A 27,142-nucleotide genomic window follows, 5' to 3' on the forward strand; every position below is an offset into this window, starting at 1 on the left:
TCTGAAAGGTAACAGCTGAAAAGTAAGGTCACAAGTAAAAAGTTGTTAAAAAGCAAAAGTGGTCCCAAGCTTGGATGGAGATGTTGTCTTCTTCAACATAAATCAAATCAGATCAGCAAAACCAGATTCATCACCATAAAAACACAAATTAACAACTTCAAGAACACAGATCTACAATTAAAACTTCAAATCAAAAGATCGAATACTGAAACTGCAATTATGCTTACTGGTCAAAATGCAGGGTGGCAAAAATCACGTAAATTGGGTTTCGCACTTAACTAATTCAGATCTAAAATCTAACAGCTATCTAGATTTGCAAACTCAGAGAAATTAACTACAGAAGTTAAAACATGCGATTCCACCCTGGAAATTACCGTAACAGCTAGATCTAAGCTATCTAGGCAGAAAGAAGCGAAAACAAACATGAACCGATGCTGGAAAACAACTTTATACTCAATAAAACGTTTGGATCACAACTAATACTTCAAAGTAAGCAAATATTTAAAGTGCAACAAATCTAATCTTAAGAAAACAGAATGCGATTAACTAAGAAAGCAATAAAGATTGTTTTTGCCACTCCGGGCGATGGAACTGCTAACTACGATCGTGCTGACTGGAAAGAGAACGTCTGGAACTCCGGAGGTTTCTAGAACTCAGGTGATCATGGCTATGGCGAGGAATGAGAATTACGAAGGATAATGCTGAAGGAGTGATCTACCGAAGAGAGATTGCTAACTAAGCGTAGGAGTTAACTAACTAATTGGTTATATTCTCTCTCCAAGTGGCTTCATTTTACAGGGAGGCCTCCCTTGATTTTTAGGGTAGACTTCAAACATGAAATGACTCTGTTGCCCTCTTGCTTGCGGCTGATCTTTCCAGCTATCCTTCTTCTCCATCTCGAGCCTTTTTGGCATGCATACTGGTCAGTATTGCACCCTCCTGTGGCCCTTTTCGCCTGAAGTATCCGAAGCTTTGCTTACTGGCTAGAACACTCAGCCTGCACACTTAAGCAACTGTTTTGCAGATATAATCCAATTATGCACATCATACTGACCAGTAACCGAGGCCTAGAATACGACTTGTCAACACGCCGGACGACCGCCCCGAGGCTATAGGTGGGCCGACCTATAGTGGGGGCGGACGAATTTTTTTATTTTTTTTAATTTTAATTTCTTCACTTATAGTCATTTTTTTCTAATTATTTACATTCTGATAATTTTAATTGATTTAATATAGATGAAAAAAAATTAAATGATAAGTGGCTAAAAATTTTGGGACTATTGGAAGTGTGCGCCTTATAGCTGCGGACAATTTTTTTTGTGGGCGCGTACAAATAAACTGGGGTTGTGGACAAAAAAAGGGGGCGGAGCTATTGGGGTTGTCCGCCTATAGTGGACACTCTTAGGCACCTCACCCGTCCGCCCCACACACCTGCCCTCCAACCATGGTGTCCCATCCCTCCTTTTCCAAACAACGACAAGGATAAACTTCAAGATGCATGGTCCAAAAACGCCTTCAAATTCATGGTGGAAGATTCATTTTCCGCCGCAGCTTCTCTAACCAATCTCTTCCATTTATTAGCATTTTCTTTGAATTCAACACTCTTAACTCCACCATCCATCACTTCCTCAATACATCTCCAAATCTCTCCACTCTCCACAATCCCATTCTCATTACCTCTAACCCTAACCTCAATCCTCCACACATCCTCTATCATCTTCGCATTCATCCCCTGGTCGGTCCAATCAAGGGAACACCACGACAGGGACCCCACACGACAGGCTCTCCAGAGTCGAGTTCCATCCACAGTGCGTGACAAAGCATCCCAGCGAGGGGTGTGTCAGAACCTCGAGCTGGGAGCACCATGTCACCATCTTTCCAATCTTATCCAAATCTTCTTGTTGACAATTGAAACATAAAATGAATATAAAAATATCCCACATTGGTGTACACAAAGAGCCTAATCCACTATATAAGTCTCATGGGTCTTTCCTCCTATCACCAATTGGTTTTAGGATGGAACCCATGGATTTCTAAGATGGTATCAGAGCAGGTTTATCCCGGGATCGAGACTCAGAAAAATATCATCACATTCTCGGTACCTTTCCCGGCCTTTTGAAACCTGCAAACAAAACAACCAACAAAATGTCAGACCGTGATTCTGAAACCCCTTCAAACAACAATCGATCAATAATCCTCTCAGCAGAACAATTTACTGTATTCTTGAGACTGAATGGGTCTCAAAAACCATTAAACCCGGAGCCTTCATCTCATCTAGAATCACTAGGCGAAGTACACATCGCCACCAAGCTCGATGGGGACAACTACCCCTTATGGACAAAGCTGATGAGACTGGCCATCGGTGGGAAAGGTCAGGCGTCTTACATCTCTGGAGTTTCAGACCCACCACGACCAACCGACCCAAATTACAACCGATGGCAGCAACGAGACGATTGCTGCTTCAATTGGATAATCAGCAATATCGACGCCAGCCTCGTGAATGTGGTATCCCAGTACGCAACGACTCACGACTTATGGGAAAGCATGGCCACTACATACGGGAGCGGCGCTGACCAATTCCAAATCTCCGATCTACACCGGCAAGCCTACAGCCTGAAACAGGGAAATCTGTCATTAGAAAATCTATGGCAGAAACTTCAAGATTTATGGATCTCCATCGACACTCGGGATCCAAATCCAATGGATACACTATCCAGCATTGAAAAATATAACCAACACATTCAACGACACAGGTTATACCAGTTTGTATGGGCGCTAGATGATCGATATGACAAAATTAAAAGGGAGATCCTAAACATGGACCCAATACCAACAGCAAGGAATGCGTATGAGCTGGTCAGGCGAGAATGTGTCAACGAGCGACTGATGAATCCCACATCAAAGGATCCGGGAATCGGCGTCGGACTTGGAGTATTCGACCGAAGCTGAAACCCTAATCCACCACCGCCACCGTCTGCCAAACCGTACCGACGGGAAGAAGATAAAAGCAAAATGGTATGCACCCATCGTGGAGGTAAGAAACACACGAAAGAAACGTGTTTTCATCTTCATGGATTCCCAGAGTGGTGGGAGGAGATGAAGAAAGCTCGTCAGAATCGGGGCACAAACCGGAACGGCAGCAGTGGAAGAGCAGCGGCAGCCGTAACAACCGGAGACCGAGCCACCTACGCCGATTCCTCGGCGGGCGGCGTCGGTTCAACCGAGATGAGTGGAGGCGGCGACCGAGACAAGGCAGTACTGGAGGAGAAAGCAGTGGCCTTGGTTGCGCGAGTATGGTCAGAAGGTAAAGTGACGAGAGGAGTCATCCCAGGCGAGAGGCAGATGGCGACTAGGGTCGAGGTCCCCACTGGGAAGGGGTCAACGGCGGCTAGGGTTCCTGGAGAGAAAGATGGAAATTCTCCCTTAAAAACCCCCAAGTCTCAAAAATCCAACATCGACCCCGCTACAACCCAGAAACTCCAATTTGACCCCCGAGCCAAAACTGTCTCCCACCCGGCACCCCCACACTCTCCGAAATCTCACTCTGACCCCGAGCCAAAAAGACCTCCCAGATCCTACCCATTAAAACCCATTTATTACACAACCACCCCAGAATCCTAGAACCACCTGATATTCACCCCCGGAAATTGCGAAAATTCCATTCTGAACCCCACATAGAAAAGACCTTACAGATTGCACCCCAAAGTTCTGAAAAATTCGAAAACCTACCCACTATACAGTGTAAAAATTCCTTTGATGCCTTAGCTTGTTCCTCCATGTCCCAAATAGGCCCTAAAGATACCCATTGGATTTTTGATTGCGGAGCGACTGACACAATGTCGTTTGATGCTTCGGATTTTCTGACTATCTCAAAATCCACTAAGTCCTATGTCCAGACGGCCAGTGGGGACCTAGCCTGGGTCCAAGGGGCGGGCACAATCAATATTTCATCCACTTTACGCCTATCTAACTGTCTTTTTGTACCATCATTATCACATAAGCTCATTTCTATTAGTCATGTGACAAAGGAGCTCAATTGCAAATTACTTATGCAACCTCAATTTTGCATGTTATAGGATATCAAGACGGGGACGATAGTTGGGCGTGGCACTGAGCGCAATGGATTGTACTATGTGGATGAGATAGCCCAACAGAGTGGTGCAATGATGACTCACTGACCGACTGACATGCAGGCTTAGCTTTGGCATCGTCGGTTAGGACATCCATCCATAGGATATTTTCGCATGTTTTTTCCTAAGTTAGTAACTTCTATGAATTCCTTTCATGGTGAAACTTGTTTGTTAGCCAAAATCCATAGACATACTTTTAAATTGAACAACACGAGAATGAAAACTCCTTTTGCTTTGATACATTCAGACATTTGGGGGCCCTGCTCTTATTACTAGGGGACAAGGTTTTCGTTATTTTGTGCTATTCATTGATGATTATCTCGCATGACTTGGATTTATTTTTTGAAACATAAGTCCGACGTTTTTGACAAATTCATTGAATTCTATACCCTAATTCAAACCCAATATCACCGAAAAATTCAAATCCTTAGGTTTGATAACGGGGGGAAATTTGTCAATACAAAAATGCAAGATTTTTTCAGGGAAAATGGATTAGTTCACCAAACGTCTTGTGCCTATACTCCCGAGCAAAATGGAGTCGCAGAAAGAAAAACCCGATATATCCTTGAAATCACTCGAGCCCTTCTACTTGAATCCAAAATTCCCAAACCTTTTTGGCCCGAAGCTGTAGCTACGGCAGTTTACCTTATGAGCCGTTTGCCCACAGGGATTCTAAACTTCAAATCTCCCTTAGACATTTTTTCTAACCACTTCGAGCTCCCATCATCCTTATCTGTAGAACCTAGGGTGTTCGGGTACACTGTCTTCGTTCATATCCCTAAACACGAACGTACCAAATTTTCTCCATGTGCTCTTAAATGTGTTTTTTTGGGTTATGGGAAAAATTAGAAAGGATATAGATGCTATGACCCAAACACCCGCTACGTACACACAAAATTGGCTGTCTACACCCACACCCAACATTGTTACAATGGAAAACCATTCGGGGGAGCCACAGTCAAATCCTGTCACAGATGTTGGTCAAACAGAGGAGGTTAACGGCACCGCCAGGCCACTACAGCCGGTAATACAGAATGAGGTGCAAAGTGACATCGACCAGCAATCAACCCCGACTTCGATTCCTGAGGTACAAAGTTCAAATATTGATGACAGTATATCTTCAGAGAATACTAATATTGATAGGAACACTAGAGTCGAGTGTTAAACTAATGGCGGGGATGGAGAGACGGAACAAGCATATGAGCTACCTCCAAGAAGTACAAGAGGAGTCCCACCTCAAAGATACTCACCAGACTGGAAGGGAAAAAGGGGCAGATATGTTATAGCGAATACCACACATGGACAATTATCAGAAATGGCCCGAGCATTCGAAGCAGCTCTATACGAAGAAGAGAAAATCCCCCAATCGTTTGAAGAGGTATCAAAACACAGGCACTGGAGAGAAGCTATGAAGAAAGACATAGATGCTCTTATCAAAAATGAAACATGGGAGAAGTGCGCCTTCCTAATGGGAAGAAGCCAGTTGGATGCAGATGAATTTTCACCATTAAAAGAAGAGCAGATGGTTCGATCGAGAGATACAAGGCGAGGCTTGTGGCGAAAGGATACACGCAAGTGTATGGGATAGATTATGAAGAAACTTTCTCCCCAGTTTCCAAACTTAACATTGTTCGAGCTTTACTATCCGTAGCAGCATGCAAAGATTGGCCCCTACGCCAGTTTGATGTCACCAATGCTTTTCTCCATGGAGAATTAGAAGAAAATAAGGAAGTCTATATGGAAGTGCCACCAGGTTGCTCGACAGAATTCGGAAAAGGCCAAGTATGTCGTCTGAGAAAGACATTGTACGGACTGAAGCAATCCCCAAGAGTCTGGTTTGGAAGATTTTGCCAGGCAATGTCCAAACAAGGGTTCAAACAGAGTCAGTCGGATCATACATTCTTCACGAAGAAAAGGGGATACAAGATTACTTGTCTAATTATCTACGTGGACGACATGATCATCACTGGGGATGATAGTGAGGAAATTCAAAGCCTGCGAGAGAATCTGTTCAAGGAATTCGAAACGAAAGATCTAGGAGCATTGAAGTACTTCCTTGGAATTGAAGTGTTGAGATCTAGACATGGAATATTCCTAAGGCAAAAGAAGTATGTCCTAGATTTATTGGCAGAGACAGGCCTATTGGAGTGCAAGCCTGCAGAAACTCCCATGATCCCGAACCACGGCTTAAAGATAGAAGAAGGATTTGTACTTGCAGATCGCGAACGGTATCAGCGACTAGTAGGGAAGCTAATCTACTTATCTCACACTTGGCCATTTATTACGTATGCAGTTGGCATAGTTAGTCAGTTCATGCACCGACCACAGGTCGACCACATGGAAGCCACCTTGAGGATCGTTCGATATCTGAAAGGCATGGTGGGCTATGGAGTGTTTCTAGCTAAAAGAGAAGCTCTAGAAATCGACGGGTACACCGATGCCGATTGGGCAAGTAATCCCGTCGATAGGACGTCTACCGAAGGCTATTTTATCTTTGTTGGAGGCAACCTTGTTACTTGGAGAAGCAAGAAACAAAAGGTGGTGGCCTTGTCTAGTGCAGAAGTCGAGTTCAGAGGAATCAAGAGTGGACTTATGGAAATCATGTGGTTAAGGAGGCTGTTAACAAAAATTGGCTACCCACCTACGCGGAAAAGTCAATTATTCTGTGACAATAAGGCAGCAATCAGTATCTCAGAGAATCCGGTGCAGCACGACAGAACTAAACATGTGGAAGTTGACCGACACTTCATTAAAGAAAACCTCGAGGCAGGTACCATTGAGTTCCCATTTGTACGTTCGGAAGAACAACTAGCAGACATCTTGACCAAAGCAGTTCATCCGAAAGCTTTCAAAGAGATTTTGGGCAAGTGAGCATCAGAGATACCGTTTCTCAACTTGAAGGGGTGTTGAAGCATATCACAAGGGATATCCCCGCAAATAGAGAAGATTGCAGAAAATCAGTGATTGATTCAATTGTATAATTCCCTAGAATAGATTAATTACAATTTATGGTATTTACCATAGATAGGAAGAAGACTTCACTATAAATTGAGGGGCTATGTAAATCATTAAACATACAAGAAATATACAATCCTTCTTCTCTAAACCTTTTTTCGTCATTATTTCCGTCTTTGGGTCATATTTAACTGACCTAGCAGTATATCTGGGCTGAAACTGAAAAAAAATGACTGCCCCTAACTGGGCTGAAAATTTTGGCCAATGGTCCAACCGATCAAAAAAAAATGGGTCGATTGTCCAATCGATCATAAAAAAGTCCAACCCCTCCAAGATTTACCTTGAAGGGTTTGAGGGAGGGTGTTGGCCATTGAAACATAAAATGAATATAATAAAATGAATATAAAAATATCTCACATCGGTGTACACAAAGAGCTTAATCCACTATATAAGTCTCATGGGTCTTTCTTCTTATCACCAATTGGTTTTAGGATGGAACCCATTGATTTCTATCACTTCCAAGCAGCTAGTTTCTCCTCCTCCTGAGTCTCGCATTACTCACAGAAACGGCCTTCCAGATAGTGTTGCCCACGGTTCCAAAACCGGCGGTTCTGGTTCGGAACCGCCGGTTCCGGTTTGGTCGAAGTCGGAACCGGAACCGGACCGTGAGGCTATTTCACGGTTCCGGTTCCGGTTCGAAAACCACCGGTTCCGGTTCCGGTTCGGAACCGCCGGTTTTCCGGCGGTTTACACGGTTCCGGTTCGAAAACCGGCGGTTTCGCGGTTCGATTTTTTTAAAAATTAGAAATTTGGACTTATACAATAAATTGGAACAAGACAATGGATAATTTAAATTGAAATAAGACGAATAAGATGAAAATGATATCAATTTTATTGAATTTGAGTTGTAACGGACAACGATACATTGCAATTTACAATATTTATACAAGTATACAACATACAATAATGTAATATATATTTAAAATTTAGACTTATACAATAAATTGGAACAAGACAATGGATAATTTAAGTTGAAATAAGATGAAAATGATATTAGTTTTATTGAATTTGAGTTGCAACGGACAACGATACATTACAATTTACAATACATATTCAAGTATACAACATACAATAATGTAATATAAATTTGAAATTTGGACTTATACCATAAATTGGAACAAGACAATGGATAATTTAAATTGAAATAAGACGAATAAGATGAAAATGATATCAATTTTATTGAATTTGAGTTGTAACGGACAACGATACATTATAATTTACAATACATATACAAGTATACAAGATACAATAATGTAATATAAATTTGAAATTTGGACTTGTACCATAAATTGGAACAAGACAATGGATAATTTAAATTGAAATAAGACGAATAAGATGAAAATGATATCAATTTTATTGAATTTGAGTTGTAACGGACAACGATACATTACAATTTACAATACATATACAAGTATACAACATTATATAATAGAAATGTAGAAATATGGAACAATATATATTTTTTTGTTTAAGCAATTGAGAAAGAAAGACAACTTATAGAACTACGGGAACAAGTATAAGTGTATAACATGCGTAATAAGAGTAGCACTTGAGTAATTAAATGGAAGCACAATAGCACAAATGATAAATTTGAGACAAAGAGAGAGAATTGAGAGATTGAAGAGAGAAACTCTTATTAACACATGAGTGGGGTGAATGTAAATGAGGATAGATTGGGGTATTTATAGATAAAAATGGGGGGAAAATGGAAGAATTCGAATTTGAAATCTGAAAAAAAATTTGAATTTTCGGAAAAATTAGCGGTTTTTGGCGGAAAACCGCCGGAACCGCCTGTTAACCACCGGATTTCACGGTTAACCGGCGGTTAACCGCCGGTTTCCGGTCCAAAAACTGCCGGAACCGGCCCTCCCCGATGCCTTGGTTTCCGCGCCCGAACCGGCGGTTCTGAACCGTCCCGAACCGGCGGTTCGGTGACGGTTCCGGTTCAAAAAATCTTGAACCTGAACCGGACCGCGACCCGAATTGCGACGGTTCCGGTTCGAGGAAATCGCCACGGTTCCGGTTCGGAACCGGAACCGGAACCGGTGTGCATCTCTACTTCCAGAGCGCAGGAGGCCGCCTGCGATATCCTCCTTCTGCGCCTTCGGGAGCCTCAGCATGCTCCCGAACGACACGTATACCACCGACGACTGCGGTTTCGAGTTCAGCCACTCGATGCAGCCGTTGGATCTCTCGTATAGGTCGCCGCGAATGACTTTTTCTCCGACGGATCCTCTCCCCCGATGAAGGCGGAGGGGATCAACGGTCCGACTACGATCAGTTTGTAGCGGTCGATCGCGCCGAGCGCTTCCGCCTCGAGCGAGTCGAAGGTGTTGACGAGCACCTTCGCTTGCCTGGCTCGGCGTCGAGCAAGTCGAACTGCTCCTTAAACGCCGCAAGCGCAAAATTATCCAATTCTAAAGAGGAAGGGAGGAGGACGGAGGGAATGTCGGGTTTGGAGAGCGGCAGAGCTCCGGGGATTTGGATTTTCCAGCCTGGATTATCGGATTTTTGGGTGATTTCTTCGGCAAATCCGTTGAAATAGTGGTAGTATATGCTCAAGACGGTGGCCGGTTGGAGCCAGAGGATCGCGCTGGGGATGTGGAGCTCACGCGCCACCTTCATCGCCAGGGGAGGAGCACGTGGACTAGGCACGTGACGAGGCGGCCCTCCTCCGCTGCGGCGGCGGTGGAGCCGTTGCTTCGCATCGCTTCCTTTAATTTATGGGCGTCGTCGCCAAGCTTGAAACCGTCGTCGAATCCGAGGAAGGTTAGGCCCAATGTAACTTTTGCTTATTTATCATGTACAGGACTTGCTGCAGCCCAAGGTATCTTTTGGCCATAGCAATCAGTTTAGGAAAATATAGAGCACAATTACATCCATCAAGTATCGGTAACAGAACTCTCAAGTGTTGGTAGCTGTATACTCCCTCCGTCCGGCAATAGCAGTCCCATTTCTCCATGGCACGGATTTTAAGAAAATTTTGGAGTGTGTAATAAATGGTATGTGGTAGTGGTAGTGGTAGTGGTAGTGGTAGTGGAATTTGGATCCACATAAATTGTTTTTTTTAAACCCAACAAAAATGGGAGAACCTCTGCAAACCAAACAAAATGAGACAAAATCAAAATCGAAATTTATCATCAAATTAAAACACGAAAATAACTCACAAACTTATTCAATTTATCTGTAAATTGAACCCATAACTTCTTCAATTTCAATTCATCAAATTTCAACTCATCAAATTGAACCCAGAACTTTCGAAAATGACTCATCAAATTTATCTGTAAATTGAACCCAGAACTTCTTCAATTTCAACTCCAAAACCAACAAACCAAACAAATAGAAACAGAAGAAGAAAACATCTAAAAACAAAAAACTCCAAAAGTGGAACCAACAAAATCGAAATCTGTAAATCCCGGCGAGAGTTGAGAGAGAGAAGCGGTGGTCCTCGTAGGCGGCGGACACGTCGCCGCTGATGTCGTCGGTGGCAGCGGTGAATCGGATCGACAGCGGCGTGTCCTCGATCGAGACGTCGGCGTCGGAGTGGAAGGGGAGCTCTAACACATTGGGGTGGTGTAATTGAGAGAGTGGCGAGAAAAATTGGGGTTGGGGTGAGTGTAATTGAGACAACGGCAATTGGGAGAGGAGGAGGAGAGTGACCGAGAGTGAGGGTGAGAGAGTGAAATTAAAGTTGGGTGGGGTGTTTTTTTTATGGAAATTGTGTAAATTAGTGAGAACGGGGAGGGTAATTAAATTGTCCAAATATGGTAAGTAGAACTGGGACTGCTATTCCCGGACGTCCCAAAACGGAAAAACGGGACTCCTATTGCTGGACGGAGGGAGTATAAGCTATTGGTTTCTGCATCATGATTCAGAGTGGTCGTGTTTGCTCAGACGTGCCCTTCTCTTTACAATTTACTATAGAGTAGTCTGCATATTTGCAACCTTTGATTTATGTATCCAATTGAGTATTGGTGTGATCTTAGCATCCCGTTAAATTCTAGATGAGTTGTATGCATATGTTACACGTTCTATATAATGAAAAGTGAGTAATTTTTTGCGTTACTGCTCATTTTCGTCTGAACTTCAATCTCTATATGCCTATCTTGTTTAGGAGTAGCATTGATTCCTCCCTCATATGTAGCAAGGTAACAAACAGATTGCCATTTTTATTTCATCTGTCTAACAATAACATGCAATTCTAATACATAGGATAGGAACAGAAAGATTAGAGAAGAAAAAATCTGAAATACACAGTTATAAAGTCCATAGCCTTGTCGAAGATGTTTGATCATTGCCTGCACTCTGCAGGGAAGCCATGAGGGAATCTTCTATAGTCAGTGCAATAGTTATAGATCATGAAATTCTTCTGAACCCATCTTAGCCTTCTCCAGCTGTAGGCGTCGAGCTCATTATTCTGCCACGCCCCTTTGGAGCCGCTGGTCTGCGCATTGAAGTTACGGTAGTAGGCTGTGAAGGGCGCTCTTGACCAATCCGTCTTCACCAGCCCACCCCTCGTTGCCCAGTCATCCGCATTCCACAGGCTCGAGTAGATCCTCATCGGCTGGTTCTTTGGGTAAGGAACGCCTTTCGACTCACTGTTCTTGAACACCCTTATTGGAGTATTGTCCACCAGGAATCTGATATAGGAAGATTTGATCAATAGATTCAATTATTTTCTTGAAATTAATTAGTGTGAATATAAATAATGTGCTTACACAATATGCTGGATATTCCATATGATGGAATAGGTGTGGAAGTTTTTAGTTGGATCGAACCAGAGATGGAACTGTTGCTCTCTGTTTCCTTTGCCTTGTGTGAAGACATTGGTGTGGAGGGTGTATGGTTCACCCGTTGAGTTTCCCAAAAACTCGAAGTCGATTTCGTCGTGAGTCGGCCCTTGAGAAGATAACTGTAACCACGAAAGTATATTTCTCAGAGGGCGTTTACTTTAAGTGATAGGATGCGAAGAATATAAGCCACTTTGTCAAAAAAATAAATTCCTAAGTTGATATGTGGGGATAGGAGACTATGAGAATATGTATAGAAAAGCTGTGGAGTATATTCTCTTAATCAAAACTTGATAAATTGTCACGGAGGGCAAAAGTAGGATGCTCGTGATGCATGGCAAAAGTGTCACTTCGAGCGTGAGAAATTCTAAAAAAGGAAAACGTGTCACTCTGAATGAAACTGGGAAATGAACGTACGTAATAAGCAGTAACAGTGCCAGCAGAGTTGCCAGCGACAAGCTTGAGCTGCATATCAATCCTTCCAAACAAATACTCCTTCTTGGACTGAAATCCGGAGCCAGAGATCTTGTCGAGCGACAGCGACAGAAGCTGCCCTCGGCCATAGATCTTGGCGCGGCCACTGCCCCAGGCCAAGTCGAAATCTTGGAAGAAGTTTCCTGCATTTGCTACTCTGCAAACAAGAATAATCAACAGCACTAAAGTGTTGAGGATGTTAGAGGCCATGCTTCTTTCTTTTCTTTACTTGATTATGATTTATGAGTGTGATGAGTTTGAATTTCAAAGTGGGGTGTATATATATAGGGGTGAGGGGTGGGGGTCTGTTCATAATGGAAAGAGTGGAATACTTGTGAGTGGGAGATAGGATGGGAAGGGATGGGAGGAGAGGTGAAGCTGGTCCCAGCTTTTAATAATGAAAGCTGGAGGTTCTACTTTCACTTTTTTTTTCATTTGGTTGCCTACTTTCAAAAATATTTGGCCACTTGCGCTTTTAATTCTTATCATTTTTGAATTTGAGTTATGTATGAGAAGATATCACCTACGGATTTAGAAAACGGAACTTGCGGGATTGGAGGTACTGTACATGGAGACGATGTTAGCTCGAAGAGGCTGAATTTATTAGAATAATTTAGATGTTGTTGGCGGACGACCCCGCCCGACCTACCCTCTTCGTCTATCTTTGGATGAGATAGGAAAATTGGGAGTTTTATGTTCGAATCTCCGAGAGCTTTTGAATTTGTAACTTTTGGACGAACACAAGAAAATATGATGGTTGCAACTCTCATTAAGTACTCTCAACATTTTATTTTTCTCTGAAACTCGTCTTTCGCAGCGAAGTTTGTTTGTTCTTTCCTTTATGCATATTCAACTCTCTTCTTAGCCCTACAACTTCTAGCAAATTGGCCTTCATAGCATCAACATAGCGAAGATTGAATATAAATCAAAACATAGCATGGAAAGAATATAATTTTCAACAATATGACCTTCGGTAGCATCAACTTAGTAGTAGTGACTAAATATAAAGCAATGTCGACATTACAAAAATAAAATATGAAGAAATTGGTAGTTTGCAACATCTCTTATTACACTATTCATATGTTGTGATCACGGGTACTTTGAATTTAAAATTCCACCAAATTGTACTTAAATAATAACTAAGAATGCATGTGAAGAGTAAAAAGGGAGATTCCACCTACGATTCTCTTCTATTGGATGCCAACCAGACTATGTACATATTTTGGGATCACATATTTATTAAAATGAACCGTTTTCATTGAAGTGATGCTCATGTATTTCCAACTTTTTATCCACTCTAACAATAAATCCTCTTCAATGTTCAAAACATCAAAATTCCAACAACCTACCATTCTTTTCTCTTAATACTCTTAAACTATAGTCTATAGTCCCTCAAAAGTACGTGTTTGTTCATTTTTAAATAATAAAATAAGAGGTATAATTCCAAAATTAATCGATAATAAGAGGAACAAATCATTAATTTAATTTTTTTTAACTTCACATTTTGGATCGGTATTAACATAACAATGCATAATATTTTTGAGGTGGGCTTTCATTATTTTAATTTTAGAGTAGATTAGCATCATTGGATTTAATGCAAAGATTATATAATTTTACATTCTAAATTATGGCCTTATATTCCAAATCTATAATGTAGTCTTTTTAAAATGAAATGTTTCAGTTTTAGAATAAAAAGTTGGTAATAGAAGTTAGCTCTATATGAAAACAGAAGGTTCGAATTAGAAGTTCCATTCACACATTAGAGTGTAGAAGCTTCCAACAAAAACTAGCACCATGTGATCTTTATTCCCCTAAAATGACTAGCTGTATTTAAAAAATCGCTATTTTTCATATTAAAATATTTAGCTTCATACTTATCCTTGTCTCTAAAGGATAGACATGATCAAATATTATTGTACTCCTCAATCGTCGGTCATATTTGTCAAACAAAATAAAATCAATCTATTTGAACTCAATTGAACAGAAAATACATTTCAACTTTAGGCTTTAGCCAAACACTCTCACAGTGATGAATTTGTTAATTATTTTCTTCTTTCGACAAGGATTAATATCCTAACCATAATCTTGTTCAGCTAATAATTAACTATTAAAACCATTTCGTCAGGATATTTTGTATACGTTCGAGTCAATTAATACAACATTTATCATTTCGATTTTACTTTCAAACAACATTTGACTTTGTGTATTAATTCGGTGAAGCATGCCATGACAAGTTCCGGGCAACCAACATAAATCACCTAGTAATATTAGGGGTTGGTTAATTATGTCAAATATATGCAAGTTCATGCATTTGTGGGCTAAACCTAATAATATTAGGGGTAGTTATAGATCTGTAACCTTTCTTTAATGTATTTTAAAACGATAATGAACTTAAAAATTGTTTGGTTATAGACTTGTTCTAGCACCAAAAATTTGACTATGATCACACACATAAACATGTTTATCGAAATTGGGATATCGAAAAAATGATGCTACGACGTGAGAAACACATTTTACGGGCGAGCCTAGTCCGATTTAAAACGCCATTTTCTTAGAATCGGATGCATTTAACAATGAAATGAACTCAAAAGCCCTAAAATGGCAAAAAGATCATCCTCCTAAAACATGCATTTCGAACTAGCAAATAAAACTTACCACTTCCAGTAACAAAGTACCTAGCAAATTTGGCAACCACCCAACATAAAAGCTCTAGACAGATGGTATTTTGCATATGAACTGACGATCAATTTTGTCGAGATGGAGTACTTGAAACCTCGAAACCTGGAGGAATGAAAACAACATCGTCCCATGAGGACACTGTGGTAGCCTGAAAAGAAATTCACTTTGATTATAAGAGGCATCCATAATCGACCATAACATTGAATAATGATGAGAAGGATATGAGATAAGGTACGGGGTGAACTCCTCACCTTCATTCCATGAATTATATCCTCAAGAACAGCAACCTATGGCATAAACCAACGAATGAGAACAAGCTACTACTGGCTAAAAGTTTTGATAATGCAGGTATTCAGAGAAAACGTAATTTGGATACTGAAACCTGTATGTCCCCTCGCCTCAAGCTGGGATTCACCTGCTTCTGATCACGTGAAGCTCTCGAAAGTGACTTTTCTAGATCCTCCTGAACATTTCATAAAACAGAAGAATGATAAATGTAATCAAAATGTAAAGAGACAGATGAGTGGCTGAGTCGTTTTCAATTTCAACCTTCCTGAAGAAGACAGGACGATATGTCTTATTTTCGCTCCTCAAAATCAAGCTCTTCGACTGCAATAGATAATATAAGTGTGGATCAGATGACAGCAGACGGAGAGATATAAGCTCATAAGATTAAAATGATCCATCACATTTGGAAAGTTTGACATTAGAGATGCAAGGAAAACAGAACAAGAACCCCCCCCCCCCCCAGCAGCCTTCAAGTAATACCCAACAAATAACACAATACACAACATAGTACTGGTTGTCTTAACCGAGCAAAATATGTTTCAAGATCAGCAGTTCATTTCAAGCAAAGCAAAGTACCCATTAGCTGATTGCGAACAACTTATCTTCAATCCATTGACAAGTTCCAGAATGAAAATAATATTCTAGTTAGACTAGTTTACAGCATTAAACAGGATAAGTTCACATATTTCTCAAGATCAAGCGACATAAGAGGCGGGGCAACAAAACTACTTGTCATCCTAGCAACAGATAAGCCTCTTAAGATGTTTACTTGCATAGTTATTTAGTGAAAGCTTCATAAACAAGGGGATTAAGCAATATGGTGTTAGAATGCTTAATAACTTCCGAATGCAATTTCAGCACAGAAATGGCAAAAAATTTCACAAGGTGAAGAGTAATGAGACTCTAGCTGGTTATGAATCTGGTAAGAAACCATTACAAATACAAGAAAGTATTTCCAAAATAATTGTGTAGAGCAAGATAAAAAAAAGTACATCCATTGACAGGAAATGCCTGAAAATCGGGCAGGCAAGGTATATAACTGACTGCAATTTACATATAATCTGTATTAATAAAGAAGGGACTGTAAGGGTTCACACTCTTGCAGCCTTGCCCTGCACCTTAGATCAATATTCCAGTCAAGAGCAAACCTCAACGAGCACAGAATGATATTCAAATTAACACCATGTTAAAGACAGGAAAGATTGGGGCAAGCACAGACAAGATAGAAATACAAGATGTAAAAATTATTAGCATATGCAGTACATAGACATTGAAGAATCCAAATGATTTACCAAATGAGGGGTCGAGAACATGACCAGAGTAGTGCTTAGATGGTTGGGCATGTCTAGTACGAGAGGCTCTCTAATGTAAATAGGGATCATTATTGATTCTTACAAAATTATAAAAACGAAATCTTAGTTTGAAGTTTTCGGCAAGTAAAATGACCCGGTAAACAGGACATAATTGCAGAAATGAGGATTATAATAGTTTCATAAAGTAGAAACAAGCTTGAAGTTGAATGAACCTGGAAAACTGGGACCCCACGGAAGCATTCCTCATCCACACCAACCCTTTTCCTCTCCTACATACAGTGAGCGCAAAGATCGATTCAGTCATGGAAAGTAAATAAACATGAAAATCCTATCTTCCATTTGTAAATATCACCATCTTGAGCAAGCAATATCTTATTAGAACGAACAGCAACTTCGATCAATGTACTAAACAAAAATCACAGACAGAGGAAAAGCTGAAGATGATATGGCAGAGCTAAATGTGAAAAAAGAATCAGCTTAAAATCAAGATTCAAAGCAATACTGTCAAGTTTCTTTTGAATCATTCCGTCCATACAAATAGTCAACATTCGAAACAATTACTAATAGCTTAATATAAAAGGTGTACAAAGCTAAGTGTATATAACTTGTGATCCTCTAACGAAAATATCATATAACCATACTGCCAAGACTAACCTGCAATGCATTCTTTATCTGAGAAGCCTCGGGTAACAATCTCAAAGCCACCCCATTAACTTTAAGATCAAAAACCTGAAACCACCATTTTCTATTATTCACTGTAAACACAAATAATGAATGCAAATTGTTGAAGTTCACATAGTGGCAGGTATCAAAATTGTACATTAACAATGAATTAGTCAGTTAAAAGCATGAATCGTGTATAACTAAGCCACCAATTTTACATACTTGAACCTCTATGAAACAAGGTACTAAAATCTGCAATGCATTATTCTAAGCCTACTACATGCTCGATGAAATGCCTAAACGAGTATTTCGTCACATAAATGAAAGAGCGGGCGATTTATACCTTGCTTAGAGCAACAGGAACAACTTGTGAGCCAGAACTCATAGAGGAATCAACAGACTTCATGTGTTTAAGGAGAGCTTCGGCGTCGGCTTCGGTGAAAAAGAACAAACCGAGATCTTTGCGCGATTGAGCGCCCGAAACCAAGACAAATTCCTCAGAGCCGTTGCTCAGGGCGTACACTGGCACTCCAGCGAGCCGCTCCTCGATGGCTTCCTGTGACATTGCGCAATTCTTAGGAGTTAGGTTACTGCTACTGTTAGTGGGATTGAATTTGCTCTGAAGCGTGTTGCTGTCGTCGGAAATTTTGGCAAAGAAAGGGTTTCTGTGAGGGGGATTGTTCTGCATATTGTTAACGAAGGTCGAGAACTGAGTCTGTAGCGATGTGACGGCCTGCTGGAAGAGCAGCTGGGGCGACGGCGGCTGCCGGCCTTCTTTGGGTTCAAAGAAACTCATGGGTTTGATGTTTGTGGGTTTTGAGAGATGGGGTTTTTCCTCAAAGAAGGTACAATCGGAATGAAAATGCCGAAAATTAGGATACCTTTTTTTTTTTTGTTTTTTCCTAAAATAAATTTCTATTTTCTAAATTCTTATTACGCGGTAGGTTGCTGTCGATGTTAATTTACCTAATCGGTCACCAACTTCTCCATCGCCACCCAAAGAATGTTGCTATGTGATGACCTCCTGCATTTCACGATCTTGACGTCGGGTTCACCAGCGGCGTGAGGTGAGTGATTGCATAAGCGAAGAATATGGTAGAAGATGGCGTAGAAGGAGATGAAGGTGAAAAACGACCTCGATGATGATAGATGAATATTTGAGCTAAATCTTAATAATCTTTTGAACCCTAGTTTCTTATGAGATTTATTGTAATTTGGTCGTGCGTGTTTGTGATTTCATAGTGTTTCTGCCTTTTTCTTTTACTCACTGCATTATTTTCATGCGTATAAACAATGCACTCTTCTACCAAATGTGAAACTTTCAAGTCAATTGAGATGATTTGCTATTTTAGATGAATCTTTTTTTGATTCAAGTGATTTCGTAGCTTTGTGGCCATTATGATCCATACTTTGAAGTTTGAAGCATGCACCTTTGCAACCTTATGAAAACCTTGTTTAGAGTTATGGGATATATGCAAATGATGCCACTTCATTGACCAATTGATAAACATTATGATATGCTAATTCCAATTGTATATGCTTTGAATAACTCTGAACTATCCCAAATCAATGTTAACTAGATTGAATTGGAGTGTTGTTGCTACAGGGTCTGTGTCCTTCCTTGATGTTAGGATTGACATCATTTTCATGAATGATCACATTATTTCCTTTGCAGGCACTTAGATTTAGGGTGTGAAGTTGCATCACAACCACCCTTATTGACTGTTACATTTAATTTGAAATAACAGGTTATAGAAATACACCCAAAATTAATGAATCATGAAAATGACGATTTAAAATGTTGCATATACTTGCTGAGCTGAAACTGGTGCATCACCACGAATTACAGCTCAAACAAAGGCTAATTCGAAGACATTATATTATCATGTCTTGTAAAAGAGATGGTCAAACAAAAAAGCTTGACATAATTTGGTCTCTTTCTTCTGTCAAAACAAAGGAATTTGTCCATAACAAAGATGCATCTCTAGCATTCCTAACAAATATAATCTTCATGTCATTACATCAACAACTTGAAGAAGATAACAGTCACGCCTGATGAAACTTTAACAGAAAATTCTCATCCACTAAAATGAAAATGAACCAAAAAGCATCACATCTCTAGTAAAAGAACCCAAGAACCTTTCCTCCAACGTTCTTCCTGCGGGCCTCTTCGTGATCCATGATTCCAGCAGATGTCGTCAGCACGATGTAACCAAACTGCAAACAACATTTCCCAAGATTTTAATACACAAGACATCATAATCTACAATTATGTGGCAAACATTTTCAATGGAAGCTAGGCTACCTGTCTAGATGGAAGAAGTCTAGCAGTCCAGGGCTCAATTTCCTTGACGCCAACATCAAAACGGGGACTGATGACACCGCACTTGTTGAGCCTTCCATTCAGCTCAACAACGATTTTGCCAGATCTGTGGTCATCGACAAATTCAAACTCACCAATGTATCCTGTTTACATCAATCCACATGAGAAACCAGTTGGGAAATATTGGGAAAACAAAAACACTGGCATTTAAATAAGGGGATGAACGAACCGTGCTTCTGCATAACCAGAAGAAACTTGACAATCACTTTCGACGAAGGCCTGATCATGACCTGCCGTTTCCCCCTTTTCTCAGCATTATACATGCTCTTCAAGGCATCATTCAAGACACTGACTCTCACCATTTTACAAGTTGAGCTGATTAAAAATAAAAATTAAGTATCAGATAATATACAGCTCAGTAAGATTAAATCCATCAAGTATCAAACCAACTGAATAATGAAAAAAGCTGAATTTGATTAAGTATGTTGAATAATACAAATGAATCACAAAAAAAATATATTCATAAAATAGACTAAAACAAACAAAACGATGAACAGCAAAATATACAACATGAATTGGCTAATTCCGCAATACATCAACACAAGAAGCAGTATCAAAATCTTCGACAGAATAATAAATTATACATATAAATCAATCATATAAAGTCTGAGAACTTTCAAGCATCTCTCTCTCTCACAGCTGAATTTGTACTACATAGAGTTATAAATCGCAATCAATTTCTTTATCCCCAAATATGCCGGTAAATCTTCGATTGTTCCGATGCATAAGCAACGAAGCGAAGAAACAAAATCAATGGTGGAAATGCTGTAAAACGAAGCCACTATAGAAACTTGAACACCTTACCTGCTAAACCGGCGTCGGCGGAGGCGGAGGCGGAGGCAGAGGCGTGAGGAGATAAGAGTAAAAATGTAGGGTTTGGAATTTATAAAGACGCCGCCGCGCAGGTGCTGAACTACTGAACCCTAGTTTGTCCTTATTTTCGAAATTATTACTCATTATTTATAAAATATATAATCTGATTATTTTAAAATAAAAGTAAATTGTACAGTACTCACTACAATGTTTTCAAATCTTATAGTACTCCGTATTAATTTTATTTAATTTTTAAACTTTTTATCAAATTTATTAGTACATGATTCAATTTTCGGTATCATAATGTTGACATAACATGAAAAAATGGTCAAATTAAAATCTGGTCATAAAAATTTACATACAATCAAATTAATATTTTGAACCCAACTTATTTTACTAAATCCAATTTTAATTGATAGATCAAGGGTAACAAATGATTTTCGCTCATGCTAATTTGTAGGTAGCTCGAAGGAAGTGACAAATGATCCAAGAATAATTTATAGCAAGTACCAAAAGTTAGAGATTGAACTCGAATTCAATTGAAGTGTTACTCCCAAAAATTCTATATAATCATGTTGGAGTCGGTAGTGTTTCGTTATAAGCAAAGAAAATTGCGTTGACTTTGAAATTATAGGATCTATTTCCAAATTTAGCAAAAGTAATGATATTTTACTTTATTCTTTCTTCATTTCTTCTACTTTATTATTCCCTTCACTTAACACACTAGTATATATTTTTTAATTTATATGTCAAAAAGAATTGACTCAATTAACAAAAAAGAATGAAGATAATGATAAAACAATTTTAATGAGCTTAGAGCATCTCCAACCAATTACACTAAACTCAAACTTATTTTAGTGTAAATGTCGCATCAAATATGATTTTACTCCAACCATTTACACTAAACTCAAGCTTAAAATAATATTTTCAACATTATTTTTTTACTCACAAAATTTGAAAAAGATTTTGATTTTGGTTTAGTGTAAAACCTAAAGATAAGTTTCATCCCAATAAATATGAAACATTTGGTTTCCGGCACGAGATTTTATGCAGAGTTGTTTTGTGAGTTAATGGAGAGAGTAAAGTAAGAGAGAGGAAAAAGTAGAGATAATGTTGTTTCCATTGTAGGAAACGTTGCATTTTTAATAGGACAACCAAAAAAGGAAAACGTTTCATTTTTAACGGGATAGAGGAAATATTTTTTACTCAAAAACCAAAAATGAGATTGGTTTTTTAGTACCACTAAAGCTAATTATCAATCCCATTTAGGTTTTAGTGTATCTTTGGAGATGGCCTTATGATCAATGTTGTTTTACATTATTATATATATTTCATATATAATTTTATTTGTTTATAATATTTATATACCGTTTAAATACAATAAAATTATTATGAATAATAAATTACTAAACATATACTTTGTTCGTTACACTCTAAAATGATAGCATATTTTTCTTTTTTGGATATCACACTCTAATTTTACACATTCTAAAATTGAGACATTATTATATATACTTTATTCACTATATCCAAATTTCAAAATAAAATTGCATAAAAGAAATACTCCACTTAAAGATGATATAGAAAGGAATATTAAAAAGAAAATATAAATTATGTTGGATTGATCTACTAATTTACACATATTCTAAAATTGAGACATTATTATATATACTTTATTCACTATATCCAAATTTCAAAATAAAATTGCATAAAAGAAATACTCCACTTAAGATGATATAGAAAGGAATATTAAAAAAGAAAATATAAATTATGTTTATGTTGGATTGATCTACTAATGGTAGTATAAATGTCATTATAACATTGAAAGTTGACGTGAGTGATAGAGAAATTAACAATTTATTGGATTGAATGAAAGTTACCACTAAAGTAAATTTATAATTAACTTAATAAAAAAATATTTTTACACATATTTTGTTTATTAAGTTATAGTAATACTAGATAAAATGGTAGTCATTGTGTTTGCATCTATATAAATATTACACATAACCTTTTTTTACAAGAAGAGGGTATCGCCTTATAGTTTTCACATTGCTCCTACATTGGGTATATACAATCACGGACTCATGGGTTATCCTCAGCTAGTTATTAAATAATAAATTCTTTGTCTCATTCGGTGCCTTGTCAAAACACCACTACCAAGACTGCTTGTTCACACCCAAATTTGCCATAAATCAACAACTTGAATGTTTTCTCTAAACACTTGAGCAATCTTCACATTCCACTCTCTTTGTAAGATAACTTTTATACTTCTAGCAGGCGATAAAGCACTAAAATCCGATTTCCGGTCATTAAGTAAATGAATAGCTGCCATAAGAGTGTCCACTATAGGTGCGGCGCGTCGGCCGGCCCCTTCTCGGCGCCGCCCCGCCTCGCTATAGTGTGGAGGACGTTCGCCCGAGGTGGACGAAATTTCTGGGGCGGACGAGGCTTCGGCGAGAAATGTGCGAGGACGCGCCGGCCTATAGTGCATATGCGATCAGCGCGTCGGCCGCCCCCTTCCAAAAAAAATTCGAAAATTATACCTATAAATACCACTCCTCCACCCCCCATTTTACACCCATTTCACACACTCTCCACTCATTCACTATCTACACTTTTACTCTCTAAAAATGCACGGTGGACACGACGACTCACCTAGCTCGGACGAATCGAGATATGGCGGCAATCCTTCCCAGCCGTCGGGATATGACGGCTATACTTCTCAACCGTCGGGATATGGTGACAATCCTTTCCAGCCGACGGGACATGGCAGATATCCTTCTCAGCCGTCGGGATATGGCGGCTCTCCATCCCAGCCGTGGAGTTGGAGTCAATCTCCCCCTCCGTGGGCATCGAGTCCAACTCCTCCTCCATCTCAGTCGTGGAGGTCTTCTCCCATGCCCCAACCTTTTCAGCGGAACCTGAGTCGCTCGGCGTTTGGAGATTACAGACCCAACCTCGACGCGCTTAACTATTCTCGTCCGGAGACCTCTTTCCAATCCAACCAATCTCATTTCACGATGCAGATCAAGACGCCCTGGATACGATGATGGGTCTGCTCAATTCTGGCGTACCGGATACGCCCGTTCTGACGAGACTCGACGGGACCAAAGGGGCGGGTGGAAGCAGTGGCGGTGGCGGCGGCGGAAGACGCGGCGGACGCAGTGGCGGCTCGGGCAGCGGCACCGGAAGCCGGACACAAACGGGGCACGCACTACACAAAGCGGAGTCCATTGCTGTGGCGAGGGCGTGGGATGCCGTCACATCGGACGCATAGTGGGCACCGATCAGACCGAGGGGAGCTTTTGGAAGCGCATCCTGTTGGCATACAACGAGTTCAAACCTCGAGACGCCAGACCGCGTGACGGAGAACAGCTCTGCAAAAAGTGATCTAGGATTCTGCCGGCCACCAAGAGGTTCGCGGGCATATACCAGAACAACCTGCTCAATGCTGAGAGTGGCCGGAGCGAAGCCGACGTGAAGGCACTGTCTATGGGCCAATACAACACGGAGGGCTGGCCGAAGTTCACAATGTGGGAGAAGTATCAAGTTCTCGAGCCTTGTCTGAAATTCATGGCCATCTGTGCTCAAGAGTAGGCTGGAGCTCCTGGGCCGAAGCGTACTAGACATAACATAGCCGGGACTACAGCAGCGGCAGCGGCTCGCAATCATTCGACCTGAACGACGAGCAAGCGGAAGAGCCCTCCGCTATACACTCTAGGCGCGCACGTCATCCGGGACAGCAAGCCTCTATCCGACGCGCTAGAGAGGCTGGAATTTTCTCCCGCCGATCGTCGGCCGCGTCTAGATCGCGCACCACGCAGCCCGCCCCAGCACCGCCGCACATGGTCCCTGGTTCCCGCGAGGTCTTGAGGGAGAACCTAGATGTGCAGTTGATGCAACAACTGCAGGACGTCTGTAACAAATACGAGGTCGCAACCGACCCGTTCATCAAGGATATATACTTGAAACTCATAAGTCGGATCCAGCGCCGTCTAAGCTTGGCTGATGAGGCTCCTGGGGCAAGGGCGGCCAGTGGCAGCGAGGGAGACGGAGAAGAAGAGGAGGAATCCGACTCCGCCACCGATTAGGCGGTGGCGGCATTTTTATTTGTATTTTGTTTTAAATGTTCGTTGTATAATTTTACCGTTTCCAATACAGTGAATATTCGGTCCCAATTACCTCGTTTTCTAATTATCTAAATTTCGATGATTTTAACTATAATTGATTGAAACTAAAGGAAAAAATTAAAATGAAAATTGGTTATAAAATTTTGGGGCTATTGGAAGTGTCCGCCTATAGTGGCGGAAACTTTTTTTTTAGGCGCGGACAAAAAAATTGGAGCTGTGAACAAAAAATGGGGCAAGGCTATTGGGGATGTCCGCCTTATAGTGGACACTCTAATATCACTTATACAGTGGCCTTCATAATAATGACCTCATCTAACTAACTTTAGATATACTAACTCTTGAATACTACTTTTGATATTCACAACTATTTCACGTGTTCTCCAAACCAATGGACCCACTTTTTAAGTTTGGTTGATTCACCATATAGAGTAACTTATAAAGTAGGAAAGATAAAGAGAGAGTAAAATATGTGATGGAAAAAAGTAAGAGTGATGAGATGTTTTGTTTTTAGTCAAGAAAGGAAATGACTCAACTTAGGTGGGACATTCCAAAAAAGAATATGACTCAACTTAGTTGGGACAAATGGGGTAGTTTATAAAGTTAAGTTAAATTAAATTAAACTAGTCATTAGTTTAAACTTATAACTAAATCCATCAGACCATCCGCAACGCTGTCTCTAGGGATGTCAATCGGGCTGGCCCACCGGGTTTCGGGCCAACCCTACTCGGGTTACGGGTCAATCGGGTGCGGGCTAATCGGGTTGAGATTTTTTCAGGTTATAAAAGTTCAACCCTAACCCTAAAAGCTCGGGTTTCGGGCTGGCCCAGCGGGTTAATCGGGTTGCTACCGATAAAATTGACATGCGATCAATCCAATAAATAATGACGAAAATTAGTTATATTTATAAAATATAAATATTTAATTATGATATATTTGTGATATATACTTAAACTCAAACACAAACATGATCAAATACTAATATTTGAGATTTGTGTCAAATAAAACATAAATTTAAATATTTTAAAGCATGTTTTAAAACATGTTTTACAAATTTAAATATTTATTAATGAATTAGAAGTTTCTAATTTATTTATTTATTATTATATTAATAAAAGTGTAATATATAATTTATATATCTAATATAAAATTGAATGTTATTTTTTTAGTTATCTATATTACAAAAATAATCAATGAAATTGTCCAATTAGGAGTCAAACAAATAGAACAATAGAAATTTTATCGGGTTTTCGGGCCAGCCCATCGAGTTTTCGGGTCTGGCCCTAACGGATTGCGGGTTAATTGGGTGCGGGCTAATCGGGTTGTAATTTTATCGGGCTAGAATTTTTCAACCCTAACCCTATAAATTTGACGGGTTATTCGGGTCAGCCCACGGGTTGCGGGCTGCATTGACATCCCTAGCTGTCTCTTATCCATCTCTTAACCGTCTCATCTCTTAACTATTCATGGGCCCCACTATACTTTTCACTCCATCTCTTAACTAAGAGACAGAACCTGCAACCCTTCATCTCTTATCCGTCTCTTAACCATCTCATCCTTTAACTATTCATTCAATTTCATTTTTTCTTTTTATTTCCAACAAATTCAATTAATAAAAACACACTTCATTAAATAAAATAAAATTACAACTTAAAATCCTAAAAAAATACATAATTAAATTCGTGGCAAAATAAATAAAAAAATACAAAATTTAATATACAATTTTATAGAAATTATAAAAACTACTCCGCCGGCGAATCATTTTCCGAGGGAGGCGTTGGAGGCGGAATACCAAGTTGTGCCGCCAAATACACAATGCCGGCATGATGGGCTTGAAATTGGGCAGGCGTCATGCGGGAAGTATTCGCCATCGTGGCGGTAAAGTACATGGACATTAAGGAGGAGGGCGGCCCCTTGGGAGCCCGCCTGGCTTGATTCACCTCGGCCCCTCCTCCCTCTAGCCGCCTTCGCTGCCTTGGTCCCTTGCGGCCGACGGCGCCCACGGGAGGACCCCCTGCATCATCCGTCGTGCCCTCAACCTCCTGCGAGGCAACCTCTTGTGTGGCGCTTCCTGAACCGCCCCCACTATACGATTATTGGCCACTCGCCGTGTGCTTCGTGCGCTTCGAGGTCGAGCCACGTGCTGGACTGGACACCGCCGGCCCACCTTGCCTCGTCTTTGACGGACTCCCAAACATTGACATGTCTGAATTCTTTGCCGGTGTCGTCGAAATAGACTCGCAAAGCCGATCTCAGAATGTTGGCTCCCGTAGCTCCGCTTTGGTAATGAGCCGCTTCTGTCTTGTAGATGCTCCAGAATTTTTTGACCTCTTTGTCGACTCGGTCAAAGTGAGCGCGGAGCATCTTCAATGTGCGGCGGCGGAACCCCTTCGGCTTAATCTCGTTGTAGGCTTCGGTGACCTTTTCCCAGAAGCACTTTCGGGTTTGTTGATTCCCGACGATGGGA

General features: G+C 40.3%; 3 protein-coding genes and 1 pseudogene across 3 annotated transcripts; all 4 read right to left on the reverse strand.

Moving 5' to 3' along the window:
- Positions 1–1,489: 1,489 nt before the first annotated feature.
- LOC121776942 lies at positions 1,490–9,853 on the reverse strand (annotated as a pseudogene).
- Positions 9,854–11,286: 1,433 nt separating this feature from the next.
- Positions 11,287–14,827, reverse strand: LOC121777009 (xyloglucan endotransglucosylase/hydrolase 2-like). The gene is made up of 3 exons (XM_042174143.1): positions 12,353–14,827; positions 11,864–12,057; positions 11,287–11,785 (listed from the first exon to the last, which is right to left on the reverse strand). The coding sequence occupies exons 1-3, from the start codon at positions 12,617–12,619 to the stop codon at positions 11,437–11,439; spliced, it is 810 nt and encodes a 269-aa protein (XP_042030077.1). The 5' UTR covers positions 12,620–14,827; the 3' UTR covers positions 11,287–11,436.
- A 148-nt stretch (positions 14,828–14,975) lies between these two features.
- On the reverse strand, positions 14,976–18,238 carry LOC121777008 (protein TIC 22-like, chloroplastic). Its single transcript, XM_042174142.1, has 7 exons — positions 17,696–18,238; positions 17,344–17,418; positions 16,902–16,958; positions 15,638–15,697; positions 15,471–15,551; positions 15,340–15,375; positions 14,976–15,236 (listed from the first exon to the last, which is right to left on the reverse strand). The coding sequence occupies exons 1-7, from the start codon at positions 18,146–18,148 to the stop codon at positions 15,153–15,155; spliced, it is 846 nt and encodes a 281-aa protein (XP_042030076.1). The 5' UTR covers positions 18,149–18,238; the 3' UTR covers positions 14,976–15,152.
- Positions 18,239–19,271: 1,033 nt separating this feature from the next.
- LOC121777010 (40S ribosomal protein S15a-like) lies at positions 19,272–20,673 on the reverse strand. Its single transcript, XM_042174144.1, has 4 exons — positions 20,540–20,673; positions 19,905–20,050; positions 19,658–19,818; positions 19,272–19,569 (listed from the first exon to the last, which is right to left on the reverse strand). Exons 2-4 carry the CDS (start codon positions 20,035–20,037, stop codon positions 19,471–19,473), a joined length of 393 nt encoding a protein of 130 aa, XP_042030078.1. The 5' UTR covers positions 20,038–20,050; positions 20,540–20,673; the 3' UTR covers positions 19,272–19,470.
- Positions 20,674–27,142: the final 6,469 nt, after the last annotated feature.

The sequence above is a fragment of the Salvia splendens genome, chromosome 18 (genome assembly GCF_004379255.2).
Source record: "Salvia splendens isolate huo1 chromosome 18, SspV2, whole genome shotgun sequence".
NCBI lineage: Eukaryota > Viridiplantae > Streptophyta > Magnoliopsida > Lamiales > Lamiaceae > Salvia > Salvia splendens.

Bases quoted from the DNA above. Each gene is read 5' to 3' on its own strand.
- LOC121777008 (XM_042174142.1), bottom strand. From the start codon at position 18,148: ATGAGTTTCTTTGAACCCAAAGAAGGCCGGCAGCCGCCGTCGCCCCAG. The intron at 16,959-17,343 runs GTTAGTCTTGGC...CACTGTATGTAG, and splicing joins AGATAAAGAATGCATTGCAG to GAGAGGAAAAGGGTTGGTGT. The intron at 15,376-15,470 runs GTTTCAGTATCC...TTTATGCCATAG, and splicing joins TGAGGCGAGGGGACATACAG to GTTGCTGTTCTTGAGGATAT.
- LOC121777009 (XM_042174143.1), bottom strand. From the start codon at position 12,619: ATGGCCTCTAACATCCTCAACACTTTAGTGCTGTTGATTATTCTTGTT. The intron at 12,058-12,352 runs GTACGTTCATTT...TCGTGGTTACAG, and splicing joins GCACTGTTACTGCTTATTAC to TTATCTTCTCAAGGGCCGAC. The intron at 11,786-11,863 runs GTAAGCACATTA...TTCCTATATCAG, and splicing joins TGGAATATCCAGCATATTGT to ATTCCTGGTGGACAATACTC.
- LOC121777010 (XM_042174144.1), bottom strand. From the start codon at position 20,037: ATGGTGAGAGTCAGTGTCTTGAATGATGCCTTGAAGAGCATGTATAAT. The intron at 19,819-19,904 runs GTTCGTTCATCC...TGATGTAAACAG, and splicing joins TCTGGTTATGCAGAAGCACG to GATACATTGGTGAGTTTGAA. The intron at 19,570-19,657 runs GTAGCCTAGCTT...TGTTGTTTGCAG, and splicing joins GACTTCTTCCATCTAGACAG to TTTGGTTACATCGTGCTGAC.